The 15157-nt window shown below is 51.3% G+C and overlaps 1 protein-coding gene across 1 annotated transcript; it reads right to left on the reverse strand.

The window, feature by feature from the left end:
- Positions 1 to 5274: 5274 nt before the first annotated feature.
- On the reverse strand, positions 5275 to 6255 carry LOC308228581 (olfactory receptor 14A16-like; the record flags this gene model as incomplete). Its single annotated transcript, XM_080631957.1, has 1 exon — positions 5275 to 6255. One exon carries the CDS (start codon positions 6253 to 6255, stop codon positions 5275 to 5277), a length of 981 nt encoding a protein of 326 aa, XP_080488083.1.
- Between the last annotated feature and the right edge of the window lie 8902 nt (positions 6256 to 15157).

Genomic DNA, 15157 nt, shown 5'->3' on the forward strand with positions numbered 1-15157 from the left:
ATTCCTCTAGAAGCCTCCTTTAGATGGCCTTGCTGAGAGATATTCACTCCACCTGCTGAATTGACACTATAGTAGCAGCCTACAACTACTTGCAATGTGGCTTCAGAGATGATGGAGATTTTCTTGCTAGTGGGAAGAGAAGGAAACCTCTAGAAAGTGCAGCTTGGAAGGTTCAGACTCGAAGCTAGGAAAGAGAAATGTCTCTCCAAAGGTGGAGTTGTGGTGCAAGAGGTCACCCAGAGGGAGTGTGTCTCAGCCCATGGCTTTGTGTTTCAAGGAGCAGACAGCGATGGGTGCGAGATGTGACTGAAGGTACAGAAATGCCAGGTGAGAGCCAGGTGGGAAAGCAAGATGGGTGTCAAGAGCCTGAAGGGAAAGAGGTGCAGGCATGGGCCAGTGCAGGACAGCCTGCAGCAGAGATGAGTGAGGATTCTGGCAAGGCTGAAAGGCCCAAAAGAATAAAAGGTCTCTGTGCCCTGGGCTATGGCAGTTGCCTCCTTCATCAAGGCCTATGAGGAGAACTTTCATTCTCAGGATTTCAGGCTCTTCTTCTCCAAGGGCTGTGGTCAGGGCTTGGCCTTTCTGCTACATCAAACAAACCAAGCTTTTCTCACCATCAGACACCTGCATTTTGCCTTTGTCTACCTGTAATCACAGCCTCCACTGACTTGCTTTAATGAGTCCCTGGGGAGGCTTTGTCAGTAACAGCCCTCAGTGGGGCCCATTAATGCTGAAGGGACTTGGGGCTTTGTTTTTTGACTTGGACTTCTTCGGAGGTTTCTTCGGTCTCCTCTCAGCACCTGAGGTTCATGGACTCAGCCCAAATACACCATGGGGCTCATTAAACCCTGAGGAGCCATGTCTCACCCTGTGGTTTTTGTCATGTCTTCCAGATTGTCTTGCAGGGAATTGGGGAGGTTTCTGAGTGCAGGAAGATTACAAAGAGCATCTGATAAAAGTTATTTGAAAGGGTTTATTTTATCACTTTTCAGTTTAGAAATTTCTCTTCCATTGCCACTGATCCCGAATGTCTCTTCCAGAGGCCTGCAGAGGCAGCAAAAGCAGCCCTTAAGGTCCAGGGCTGCACTGAGCACCTCGCTCCTCACCTCCCCACCCAACATTGCTCTCATCGTCCACCCGGGACTTGCGTCACTTTTCCCTCCATCCGACTTCTCCACTGAAGCTGGCGGCTGGATGGTGCAGCTGCTGTGCACCAACTCCCAGCCTGGCTGCCTTAGAGACCTGCCTGCACACGGGCAGTAACTGGTGTAACAGGCAGGACAGTGGCAATGCAGTTACAGGGGAAGGTCAGCATTCCTTCGGGATCCTGTGGCTTCCAGAGTGCCCAGGGGTCTTCCTGGACACCACGGGCATTGGTGCCCCTGCAATACCTGCAGGGCTTCCGAGCTCCACCAGGCCCCCAAGGCTGCTGCCTCTGTCTAGAACGCACGTCCAGGTTCCATGGGCACACCAGGGTCCCTGCTGTCTTGCGGAACGCCGGCGAGCCTGCACGGGTTGTGCCAGATCCCGCCAGGCCCTGCCACCTTCTGCAATTCCTGGTGGGCTCCTGAAGGTGTTGCAGGGGCCCGGGGCACTGGTAAAGGCAGTGGGAGCCGAGCGGGCATTGCAGGAGGTGGCAAATCCCGGGAGGGCTCTGGCAAGGCCTGCAGCAGCCTGGCAGGGATTGCGGCAGGGGGCAATGGCGCTGGCGGGTTCTGGTAACCCTGCAGCAGCCCTGCAGGGGCAGAGCGCAGGCCCCTGCTGGCAGCGTGAGGAGGAAGCGGGATCCAGCAGTGCCAGCATCCAGCTGGGGGCAGTCCCTGGCCCCGACCCTGCCCAGCCCTGGGGGAGCCCTCACTGCCCGCTCTGCAGTGGCTGCCCCAGGCACACCTGGGCTGGCTCCAGCGCAGAGCTGCTCTCCTGGGGAGCCCCCACCTCCTCCCAGTTTCCCCCTGGGGCGGCTGCAGGGCCTCTCTGCCCCCCTGCGGGATGGAGGGATGTGGGCAGGGGAGGGAAGGGCAGCGCAAGGGACGTGACCACGCCCGGGACTGTCACAGACCGGGTCACAAAGGGCCCCGCTGTGACCCCACCGCCAAGGGCAGGAGGCGCAGGGCGTCCAGTGCAGGCTGGACCTGGAGCTGGGATAGTCCCTGTGCCAGGAGCTGTCCTGCTCTCGGGAACCTTCTCTGCAGCTCTCTTTGTACCCAGCCGGGATGTGCTGGGCTTCCTCCATCTGCCATGGCCCTCAGTGGGGAACGGGGGCACTTGCTGGATCTGCTGCTGCACGCCTGAAGGGAAATGGACTTGGAGCTGTGCCTCATTGTGCTTCACAGGGGAATGGTTCAGAGAAGTCATCCTTGTGGGGATAACTGAAAGGGCCTTATTAATGACCAATGGTAATTAATCAGGGACTGAATTAAAATCAAATGGGAATCCAATGCTGATTAAGCAATGATTGACTTTTAATTCAACTGTGAATTCACAATGATTTGAAGATGATGTAAATAATAGTTCAGATGGTGATGTATACATCACATACGGTCACGTATTTTGTGGCAGTGGCAGTGGCATGTTTTGTGGCAGCGCTGTTAGCTCAGGCCAAGGCAGGCAAAGGGCATTTGTGTGGAAGAGCTGGGCTCCAAGGCAGTTCGCACTGTACAGGTGAGATGTAAGCATGCACACAGTGTGTAGTTGAGGAGATGAACCCTGGGTGAGCACAAACACCCTCAGCTATTCCGTGGGGTTCCATGAAGGCCAGTGGGGCAGAGAGTGTCTTGAGGTCACTTCACTTTGATAGCAACGTTCCTTGGAAACCTTCCTGAATGCAGCACTGGGTTTGCTTCCTTGAGCCGAGGTCCCCATGCCCATTCCTTTTGCTGCTGGGCCCAGGTGAGTGCAGATCAGGGTGACAACACCGCAGGGCTGAGATGCCTCCAGCCTCTCGCAGTGGCAACAGGAGGCCAGAGAGACGCTGCTGCAGCAAGTACACGGCTCTGTGTGTGCAAGGGGAGGACTCGTGTCCCTGAACACCCCGGAGTGTATGAGGCTGGGCTTAAACCGTGACAGGAGTGCATGAGGACAGCTCAGGTGTGGACACCAGGGCCCTGCCGTTTCTGTGTGTGACCCCAATGTCCCAGCGGGATTTTTTCTCGCATGCCTTGGGCAGGCTCGTGGCAAACGCTCCCATCATCCTTTCTGGATTGTGCCCTCAAACGTGTCAGAGCCATCAGAGAGGTTCTGGGGTCCTTGGAAAAGGCGGACATCAAACCTTTCCTCACGAAGGGCAAGAAGGGAGGCTCTGGATAATCACAGGCTGCTCAACTCATCCCACTCCCTTGGAAGGTGATGGACCAAATACACCTGCAGCCACTTCTAGGTGCTTGTAGGACAAGAAAGCGATTGCCGAACTTGTATGGGTAGGGGAAAAAAGGGCATGTTTTGTACCTGGACCATTAATAATCTATTTATAGCCAATTGGTGATCTCTGGGCGGAAGAGACAGAGGATTTAGTGAGGGGGAAGTGGGCTGCTGGATCAAGCCCAAATGTCACCAGTGGTAGATTCCTCCTGGCGGCCACTTAAGAGTGACACCCCTCAGTGCAAGCAGTTGGGCCAACACTGTTGAATGTCTTTATTAACTCCCTGTCTAATATGATGGAGTGCCTTTTTAGCTCCTTGGTGGATGACAGCAGGAAAGGAAGAGCCTTTGAATGATCTCACCTGGTTAACCCTGCCTTGAGCAGGGTAGCCAGACAAGATGATGTTCAGGGGTCTCTTCAGGAATAACCTGAGTTATTCCAGGATTCAATGAATCTTTTCCTTGGAAAGAAAGAATAGACAGAGGAAGAAGGAAGAGCAGAAAGGCATGTTTCTTTGTTTTTACTGAATCTGTTTCATTTTAATTTTTTTATTATTTATATTATTTAACTTAGTATTTTTTCATAATTTTAATTGCATTCTATTATAATATTATAACATTATAAAAATAAGTGAGGTTTAGAGTTAGGGTCAGGAACAGGGCTTTAGGTCAGAGATAGGGTTTAGTGTCACGGTTTAGGATTGGATTTAGGCCACAGCATCACAGCAGGGGGAGGACAAGGACATGAGGAGTTTGGGGGATGCCAGTGGTGTTTTCAGGGATCTAGGGATGTTTTAGAGTGTTCATCAGGTGCTTTGTGGGTGGGTTTTTTAGGTGTCTCAGGGTGTTTCTGGGTGTTACGGGAGTGTTTTAGAGTGGTGCACTAGAGCAGGTTGCTCCAAGCGCCTTCCAACATGGCCTTGAACACGGCCAGGGATGGGACAGCCACAGCTTCTCTGGGCACCGTGTGCCAGTGTCCCACCACCCTCACAAGGAAGAATTCCTTCCTAATGTCTGATCTAAACCCCTTCTTTCAGTCTAAAGCCATTCCCCCTTCTTCTGTCATTGCACACCCTTGCAAAAAGCCTCTCTCCAGGTTTCCTGTAGGCCCTGTTTACGTGTGGACAGGTTGCTAAGATGTCTCCCTGGAGCCTTCTCTTCCTCAGGCTGAACATCCCCAGCTCTCTCAGCCTGTTTTCATCTGGAGATGAAGATGTCTGGAGACATGCTTCAGCCCTCAGAGCATCTTTGTGACCCTTCATAAGCCCATCGTCTTAGGATCATAAGAGAACAGAGGTTGGTAAGGACGCCAGGAGTTACAAAGTCCAACCCATCAGGAACAGGGTCAGAGGAAGTGGTTCAAGGCTTGATTCAGTCTGAGTTGGAAATCCCCAAGGCCAGAGACTGCACAGCCTCTCTGGGTGACCTGATGCAGCCCTTGCCTGAGCCTGGGGGAACAAGGTTTCCTTATGTCCCGGCTCAACCTCTCCTCTGTCACTATCCCCCATTGGCTTTTGTCCTCCCACCAGGCACCATGGTGAGGAGCCTGGCTCTGTATTCTCCATGTCCTCCTTGCCGGTACAGGCAGCCAGTCCCCAACAGCCCTTGGGCTCCCCAAGAGCTCTTCCTGCTCCAGGTACAGAGCAGCCATTCCAGAGCTGGAGTAGCAAGAAAACTGATTTCATTCCCCTTCATTCCTGCCACGTGAGGACATAGCACAGAGAAGAAGTTGCTGCAGGATCATTTATTTCTCTTAAATACAGTGAGAGACCTCCAGTGACACAAAGGCTGTGGGTCACACAACACGAGTGGCTACTTAAACAGGAGGAGATGAAAACTGACATTTCTATGAAGACAACATCACAACAAACTGAAACAGGAAAACAGTTGTAAAGCAGGAAAGGCAGACTTGTCCTCTCATGACCTACACTGGAAGCCTTTTCCTGGGTAAAGCAAGCAGCGTATGGCTGCTGAAACACATCCAGTCACCAGCTTCCTCACAGCATCCTTCAGCTCCTGGTTCCTCAGGCTGTAGATGAGGGGGTTCACTGCTGGAGGCACCACCGAGTACAGCACTGACACCACCAGATCCAGGGATGGGGAGGAGATGGAGGGGGGCTTCAGGTAGGTGAAGATACCAGTGCCAACAAGCAGGGAGACCACAGCCAGGTGAGGGAGGCACGTGGAAAAGACAGGTGAGGGACGGCCCTGCTCAGAGGAGATCCTCAGCACAGCCTTGAAGATCTGCACATAGGACCCCACAATGAAAACGAAACAGCCAAATGCTACACAGGCTCCAATCACAAGAAGCCCAACTTCCCTGAGGTAGGAATGTGAGCAGGAGAGCTTGAGGATCTGGGGGATTTCACAGAAGAACTGCTCCACAGCATTGCCTCGGCAGAGGGGGAGTGAAAATGTATTGGCTGTGTGCAGCAGAGCAGTGAGAAAGCCACTGCCCCAGGCAGCTGCTGCCATGTGGACACAAGCTCTGCTGCCCAGGAGGCTCCCGTAGTGCAGGGGCTTGCAGATGGCCACGTAGCGGTCATAGGACATGACAGTGAGGAGAGAAAACTCAGCTATGATAAAAAATAGAAAGAAAAAGGCCTGTGCAGCACAACCTGTGTAGGAGATGGCCGTGGTGTGCCAGAGGGAATTGGCCATGGATCTGGGGACAGTGGTGGAGATGCAGCCCAGGTCCAGCAGGGAGAGGCTGAGGAGGAAGAAGTACATGGGGGTGTGGAGGTGCTGGTCGCAGGCTGTGCTGGTGATGATGAGGCCGTTGCCCAGGAGCGCAGCCAGGGAGATGGCCAGGAAGAGCCAGAAGTGCCAGAGCTGCAGCTCCCACCTGTCTGGGAATGGCAGGAGGAGGAAGTGGGTGATGGAGCTGCCGTTGGCCATCTGCTGCCTCTGGGCATGGGGCACTGTCAGAGCAGAAAAAGGCAGTGACAGGTTAGGGGAGGCTTCTCAGGATAAAACCAGATCATTTCCCATAAGATTTCCACCATCCCCTCAAGTTCAAATGCATTTTCCCATTCCTGGTGCTGGTGCTGAGTGTGCTGGCAGAAGCACTGTGGCTCCAAGGACTCAGCTCTGCGCCACTGCACGGGTTTTACAAAGCTGTGAAAGCTCCAATACCCACAAGGGGCATCAGATGTAACAGAGGTTCAGTGCCTGCACTCACAGCTATGAGGATTGTGGCTGCAGAGCAGAGCCTCTGTGTGACTTTGTCAGGATTATCTCAGAAGTTTCTCACCTGAGAAGTGCCATTTTTAGGTGTAGAAATCCTAATTTTTCTGACTGAGCATGCGATCAGTCTTAGGACAGGACAGATGAAAGAGCTCAGCAGCCTGTGGATCAGTGCATAGTCGGGAGAGCTACAGAGTCTATCACTCTTGTTCCCAGCTGCCCTGCACTTGTCCTTGTGATACCCCAAGTATTACGGCACACACAGATAAATTGAGAGAGAAAAGGAGAAAGAATGAGATAAAGAACAAGTGGAGTCTGGTGCCAGGTAGGGAGCCCTGCTGTTTCAAAGGGCAGAACTTCTCTCTCCCAGCCCAGGGTGCAGCTGTGACACACAGAGCAGGACACAGCCCTTGGAAGCAGAAGCAAAGGACTCCGAGTGCAGAGTGCTGCTCCCCAGCTGTGCACTCCCGAGGACCCTACGGGAGAGCTGTGCCTGTCTGGGGGCAGGTCACAAGCCCAGCAGCACAGGCAGAGCAGCCAGTCAGGGAAGTGCAGAGGAGATGTTCCAGAGAGACAGTCAGCTCCTTGCCCAGCAGAGCATGGCCAGCAGCCACCTCCAGTGCCAGACACCAAGAGAGCTGCCTGAACACACCCTCCCCAGGCCTGGGCTGCACTTTCCCCCCACTCCCTGCCCATGTCTCTGCTGCCTGGAGCTGTCCCTGCCAGGAGCTGCTGCTCTGGGCCCAGCTCTGCTCCCTCTCAGTGCTCCCAGAGCCCATCCCATGGGCTGTGTGCTCAGCAATGCCCTGCACACCCCTCCCGGCAGCAGGGCTCTGCCCAGGGGCATCTCTGCCTCTGCAGGGGCTCAGGAGCAGCTCACACAAGTCCTGACAAGACTCTCGGTGCCTTCTCCAAAGCAGAGAAGGAAATTCCCAGCTCCCACTGCCCAACCTGCCCACCAAGAGTGGAAAACATCAGAGCTCAGAATCCTTCCCTATCAGGCAATCGCTGCCTCAGTGCCTTTCAGCAGGACCCTCTGCAAGTGTTCTCAGAGTGATGTGGAGCTCTGAGCAGCCCTGACCCACACAGCACCCTCTCCAGTGCACAAGAACAGTTTTGCTTCCCTACCAGGGGTTGTTCCTTCCCTCCCAGCTTCTCTCCCCCAGCACCGTGGGGAGCTCCCGGGCAGGCTGAGTGCTGACCCTGGCAGGCAGCAGAGTCCCTGCCCCTGCACACAGCCCCTGGGCTGCAGGGACCCTGCTCCCAAGGACAGCGCTGGGCACCCCTGCCTGCACACCCACATTCACAGCCTGCAGCCAGCCCCGGGACAAGGGACCTGCCTTGTCCTGTCCCTCGCATGGTGCAGAGGGAAGCCCTGCTCTGCAGCACATCCTGCTCCTTATCTACACAGAGAAACCAAGAGAGTCCTCCTGACAGATCCCATGGACTGTCCGAGGCAGCAGCTTGAGCAGATCCCTCCAGGAACTGCAGCTGCATTGCCCTGCACCCAGAGCCTTACCATGCACAGGGCTGGGAAGGTTTCTCCTGCAGGGAGCTCTCAGCATCCTCCACTGCCAAGTGCCTTTAAGCTCTCTGAGGCTCGCAGGTCTCCCCTGGGTGCCTGCAGGCACTGCCCCAGCCCTGCTCCTGGCCAGAGCTGTCTCTCTGCAGCGCTGCCCGCTTGCCAGCATCTCTCTGCATCCCAGGAGCCAGGCCCAGCTCAGCAGCAGAGGCCCAGCCCAAGGTGGCTCTGCCTCTGTCCCGCTGGGCTCCCTCCAGGGCTCCCTGGGGCTCCAGGGGAACCCCATGGGAAACAGCCTGAAGCAAGCACTGCTGTTCCCTCCCTCAGCTGGCAGACACACTGCCTGCCTGCAGTGTCATTTCTCTGCTGAGAGACAGAGTTTGGTCTGAACAGGATTTTGTAGAATCATGGAACCATTTAGTTTGGAAAAGACCCTTAAGAAAATTGAGTCCACCATGTGATTAACCGAACACTGGCAAGTCAACACATCAGTATTGTCCCCTAGAACATGTCTTTTATAAACCTCCAGGGATGGTGACACAACCACTTCTGCAGGCAGCGTATTTCTTGTCCCATCATCAGACAGGACAGTCAGGCCAGGACAGGCTGGGATCAACTTTACACCTGCCGAAGGAAGGGATTCAGCCTTCTTAGTTGAGGCATCTCCTCCTGGGATTGTAGCCGTGGGGCTGGAAGGGGACTCAGCTCCCTCCCATGAACACAACAAACCCACGGGAGGTCTCACTTCCTCAGAAGGTGAAAATGTACCATTCTATAGATGATGTCTTAATCACAGGAGATTGCCCCAGAGAACTGCAGCAACAGCAGTGTGGCAAGCACTCTGTGGTGCAGAGGTTGAAGTTCCACCTGAGGAATGTCAGAAACCAAGTAGAAACCAGACATATCGGGGGGTACTTGGAGGATAGCAGCAGTGCAGTGATTGCTGCCGACACCTGCAGAAAAACAGAACAAGGGCAGATGCCCCACTCTACGAAGAAATTACAACAGCTTATGGGTCCTGCAGGATACTGGAGGAAACATGGACCTGGATTCTGTATCATTGCTCGCTCACTGTACTCACTGTTGCAAAAGGGAAAGCCATGGGAATAGAATCCAGAGCATGAGGAAGCAGGAAATTCCTAATACAGGAATTAAAACCATACCAGTCACTGGGGCCTGTACACCGACACCACCCTCTCATAGCAGAATGGGGTTTTGCTGAGCATGGCTCTTCCTGTGACCAATTCAAACTGGCCCTGAGGGACCAAAAAGGACTTTAATGTTCAAGTCACCTCTTTCAAAGACACTGACCCAAGATATTTGGAGTGAGAAAAGGGACTCTTGTCTTTAGTCCCAGCAGTAAAACAAGCGGAGAGAATTGATCAAGAACAACCAGTACAAACCGTCCATTCGATCCATTCAGTTGACTTGACAGTATCCCAAAGGGAACTGCTCCTCAGGATGGTGTTGCATAAATCCACTGCCAGAAAATGGCATGCCTACCTATCAGGGGTTGCAGAGGAAGTGAAATTACCAGAGGGAAGGGATGCCATCCAGAGGGACCTTGACACGCTTGTGAGGTGGGCTGATGCCAACCTTATGAAGTTTAACCATGCCAAGTGCAAGGTCCTACACCTGGGTTGGAGCAATCCCAGGCACAGGTACAGGTTGGGCAGAGCAGAGATCCAGAGCAGCCCTGCGGAGAAGGACTTGGGGGTGTTGGTCAATGAGAAAATGAACATGAGCCGGCTGCAGTGTGCGCTCGCAGCCCAGAAAGCAACCACATCCTGGGCTGCATCAAAAGGAGCGTGACCAGCAGGTCAAAGGAGGTGATCCTGCCCCTCTACTCTGCTCTCATGAGACCTCACTTGGAGCATTGTGTGCAGTTCTGGTGTCCTCAACATCAAAAGGACATGGAACTGTTGGAACAAGTCCAGAGGAGGCCACGAGGATGATCAGGGAACTGGAGCACCTCCCGTATGAAGAGAGGCTGAGAAAGCTGGGGCTGTTCAGCCTGCAGAAGAGAAGGCTGCCTGGAGACCTCAGAGCAGCCTTCCAGTATCTGAAGGGGGCCTACAAGGATGCTGGGGAGGGACAATTCATCAGGGACTGTGGTGACAGGACAGGGGGTAACGGGTTCAAACTTAAACAGGAGAAGTTTAGATTGGATCTAAGGAAGAAATTCTTTACTGTGAGGGTGGTGAGGCACTGGAATGGGTTGCCCAGGGAAGCTGTGAATGCTCCATCTTTGGCAGTGTTCAAGGCCAGGTTGGATGACTCCTTGGGTGGCATGGTTTAGTGTGGGGTGTCCCTGCCCTTGGAAGGGGGTTGGAACTAGATGATCTTAAGGTCCTTTCCAACCCTAACTATTCTATGATTCTATGATTGTATGATCTCGAGCGAAGCAAAAGATCCAGACTGTTGCTGAGATGTTAAAACCAAAGGAACAGATCAGCTGTGTAATAGAAAGAGGTGCACACACGACTCAAGAAAGTGACCCCTTTTTGCCTTTTTGTGCCGGTAGGCTGGCAATACCTTCTGACAGCCAGAGCTCTCAGTGCCCTGACGTACTGTCGCTGGAGCTGTCTTTATTTCCAGCCAAACAAGGGGCAGGACAACTGCACCCAGGGAACAGTAACCAATAAAAACTCTTCTTTGAATTAATGCCCTTTTGCACTTCAGGCCTGCCCTGAAATGTGAAGGCTCTTTATTTTGACCTTAGCCTGGTAAGCAGATGGGCAATCACCCAAGTGTTTGCTCACATACCTAGAATAGGGAAATTGGCCTTCTTTTGGTTAGTGCCTGTGTTGCACCTGGCTGCTTTGTTTCCATTGTGGGGTCCTGTGTGGAGATCTTCAGGGCTGTGCTGAGGATCCTGTTGCCTTCGCGTAGGCTTAGCGACCTGGTTCAGGAACGTCACGGCGACCAGCCCTGGGCCGCTCGGGCCATAAGCTCACTAACACCAATGTGGTGGACGGCAAATGGCGTTTATTGCTTGATGGCACGGTGTTATATAGCTTTGGTTTACAACGTCACATCCGTCTGCTAACATCATAAATCAAGTGCAATTGGCTACTAGGAGAGGGACCCTATCTTCCCGTACAGCGCGATATCTTCCGACCGTCAGACCCTGGCTACCCACATTTCCCCCCTCCCTATGCATAATTATATAACCTAAATAATAAGCTTAAAAAACACTAAGAACACTATACCCAAAAGGGATCTTATTTAGATTGCACACCTTAAAATAAGTCTACGCTATAAAGCACACTCCTGAGTAAAGACAGAAGGCACATTAGGTAGTAGATAATGAAGAGGTATACTGAAAGAGCGAGGTAGAGTTAAAGGTAACTAAAAAGACAAGATCTCTGTGAGGTGATAAAGTTGAACTTGAACCTATATGCTCTGGGAAGACCGTCAGTAAAGTAGCTCCGAAAGGCATCACTGCTGTGTGAGGTAACAGACTCAACCCTAGCGGGCGTCCCCGCGCAGGTAACGTTGACCTGACTGTGATGAGCTTATGTTCCCTTCACTCAGCGCGAGGTTCGGGTGTTTCAATTGTTTTAAAAAGTGCACACCTGTTACCACGTAGGGGGCCAGTCTACGCGGTAAGAGGAAATGACAGTGACTAAAAAGGTCTCCCAGAGGTTCGGATTTGTCCGAACAGCTAAAGTGAAACATAATAACTTGAGGTATCATTAACTGAAAATAGTACTAAAGTAATTGTCGACGTTCTACGAGCATAATATTAACCGTTTCTAACCGGCTCTTAACAAACGATACAAGCTTATTCAATATACAGGGTCCAAAGATCAGAGCTAGGAGAATTATTATGATTGGTCCCATCAGGGTAGATATTAAGGAAGTCAACCATGGTGATTGGGTAAACCAGGATGTATACCAACTTTGCAGTGCTTCTCGTTCCCGTCTTCGTTTTTCCAAACCCTCTCGTAACTTTGCCATGGTGTCTCTTACCACTCCAGTATGGTCCGCATATACGCAACATTCTTCTTTCAATGCAGCACACACTCCTCCTTGTTGAAGAAACATCAGATCTAGACCTCTACGGTTCTGTAGCACTACTTCAGATAGTGATCTAACTGATTGCTCTAATGCAGTTATAGATTGTTCGATTCTGGCTAGGTCCTCATCGACGGCCATTCTCAAAGCATGAAATTCTGAACTCTGTTGCACTAAAGATGTTACGCCTGTACCTAATCCTGCACCTCCCACTAATAGTAGGGTGGCTATTGTTATAGCTGTAAGGGGTTCTCGTTTTAACAAATGGTGCTCCGGGGTAAGATGTGAGCGATAAACAAATTCTTCAGGATGGTAAATTATCTTGGGAATTATAGACACTTGGACACAGTATTCCGCCAATTTGTTAAAGTTGTCTAAGGATAAACAGGGTGTGACTCCAATAATAGAACAGATCCATTTAGCATTGGTGACTGGTATTAACCATTTTGCTGAGATATTATCCTGTATCTTACTAACACACAACTGTTGTTTGTTGTCTGGGACAGCACCCAGACATACACCGCTTCCTACCACCTGTGCTAGTGTTATACTTTGTTTTTCCATCTCCCATGTACATTGGGGCGGATTTGTACCATTTGCTAGAATAGGTATGTCACTTACTCCTACAGCCTCATAAAAAGGTGGTTTTATTCCATAGCATAGCCAGCAATGCTCTGTAAAATTCGGATGGGTCTTGTTTAATACTCGATAGCTGGCCTGCATCATTCCCCAGAGAGGATCTTCATAGCGAATTGTATTGGTGTGTGGTCTCACTGTGTTACGTATTACTGTGGGTGTGGTGCTATGTTTTGCTGTAGGTACATCAGGTCCAGTTAGTTTTCTGACTATAGGATTTTGGCCAGGGGTTGGTAGGAGTGTTTTACCAGCAAATGTTAGTTTAGGGTGTACTGGCAATGGATCAGCCGGAATCAATGTTTTTTGGATACGAATGCGGCCACCTCTATCTTTTCCTGTTTGATAATATCGAACTCCCCATATCTTTCCCAAGAGCCAACTCGGATGTTGAGGATTACTTACATTCAAATAGAGGTGCTTACAATAATTTGTACCATAAAATGTCGATATGGCGTAAGGAGAGTGAAATTCTTCACCTCTATTTATAGGTGGGGGTCTACACCCATAAGGAGCCCAGGATACCCGCAGAAAGGGGTCTTTCCCTGGCTCTGGAATCCAGGCATTTGCAATCGTCTCACAGCCCCAGTAAGCACAATAATAGTGCCCGGGGTAATTGCAGTAACTCTTTCCCGGATTGGAACTAGGGCAGAAATAGTATGCTCCTCGTTCAAAGCAGAGTATTGTAGGTATTAGTTGGCAAAGGGTGGCCATAAAACTAGGAGCCCCTGACGTTGTTATGGTTTGTATAACTGTACCAGAATCAAATTGATATAGTGTCCATTTGAAAGGTTGATGAGGATAATGAGAATTCGATTCTGCCCTCGCTACAGTGAAAAGCCCCAAAAACATGATCACACAAAGGTACCGTAGCCCCTTTTTGGGAGGGGCCTTTTGACGATGCTGTTGCTCTGACGACGTGGGGTGTTCAGTTGCCGGAGGGCTCTTTGGGGCAGGTAAGGAATTGGCTGGTTCATCGTCCCCTTGTGGTAGTGGGAAGTACCGGTCACGAGGGTGTCCAATGAATCGGTCCTGTAAACAAAAACTCACAATTTTCATCAGTTTTGTCCTTCAAATCTGGTTTGATTGATTTAATTGGGCACCATTTAATTTTGTTATCTTTTTTGACTGCAGCGTATCCCCGTCCTGTTAGGACTAATCTCCACCCGTGTTCCCATTCTCCCAGTTCATTTCTGACTATGACCAATGGGCCATCATCTAATGCTCGAGTGGACCAATGTTTTTGGGCAGGGCTGTTTGCTTCCTCTCCCCTGGGAAACTGATTCAATGCTAAGAGAGCGGTTGCTAGTAGGCGGGCTTGGTCTCCTGTAGGGATGGTATTGTTAAACCCTTCTGTCTTTGCTAACACCTCTAATTTGGATTTCAAGGTTTGGTTTGCTCGCTCGACTATGGCCTGCCCTGTGCTGTTATATGGAATGCCGTGTGTTAGAGTGATGCCCCATTTTAAAGCAAATGCTTGAACTGATTTAGAGATAAAATTTGGGCCATTGTCTGTTTTGATTTGTTTTGGAATGCCAAGCCATGCCATGACCGACAACCAATGTTGAATAGTTGCTTTAGAGCTCGCTTTAAGATGTTGGGTGGCGGCGATTACTCCGCTGTATGTGTCCACGGTCACTGCTAGCCACGCTCGAGGCTTCAGTAATTGGCAAAGTGTAAAATCTGTCTGCCATATTTCGGAGGCTTTAAGGCCTCTGGGGTTGACTCCGCAGGGCCACAGTGGTGCTTTCTGACAATGAGGGCACGTTGCCACTATGTGTTTTGCGTCGGTGACTGAAAGTCCGTATCTCTTTGCTAACGCTTTGGCTCCGATATGGAGGGATTCATGTAACTGACGGGCTTCTCTTAGTGTCCACAGGCCTTTCGCGGCAGCATCTGCTTTGTCATTGCCGATTTGAAAAAATCCCTTAACTGGGTCATGACTATTGATGTGAATAACTGATATGGTACCTTGTCGGGTGGAAAGCGCTTCTTCCAGCATAAGAGCTATTGAAGATGTTGACACACCAGGCCCCGACATAGCTAGGCAGAGTTTGGCTACAAACATTGAATCAGTGACTATGTTAAGATGCTCCGTTGGGAACAGTCCACACGCTAGCACTATGGCTGCTGCTTCTAACTGTTGAACCGAAAGTGTGTGGTCGGTCATTTTTACACAGTGCCATTCTTCCTTTGATTGCCATACCGCTGCTGCGGTTGAAGTCGCTGAGGATGCGTCTGTAAAAACTGTAGGTCCCTGTTGAGGCCGATCCAGGATTTTCTGTGGAAGGTCGATGTCGATGACTGCCAGCATTTGAGTCCAGGGGGGCTTTGCAGCATATCGGACTTCTCCGCCGAATCCGACGAGGGCTATAGCTAGATGCTCTGACATCGCCACCGATTGCGTCGGGAGCTGTTTACGAAAGGGTAGGAATATCT

This window comes from Psittacula echo (genome assembly GCF_963264785.1).
Source record: "Psittacula echo genome assembly, chromosome: 19".
Taxonomy (NCBI): Eukaryota; Metazoa; Chordata; class Aves; order Psittaciformes; family Psittacidae; genus Psittacula; species Psittacula echo.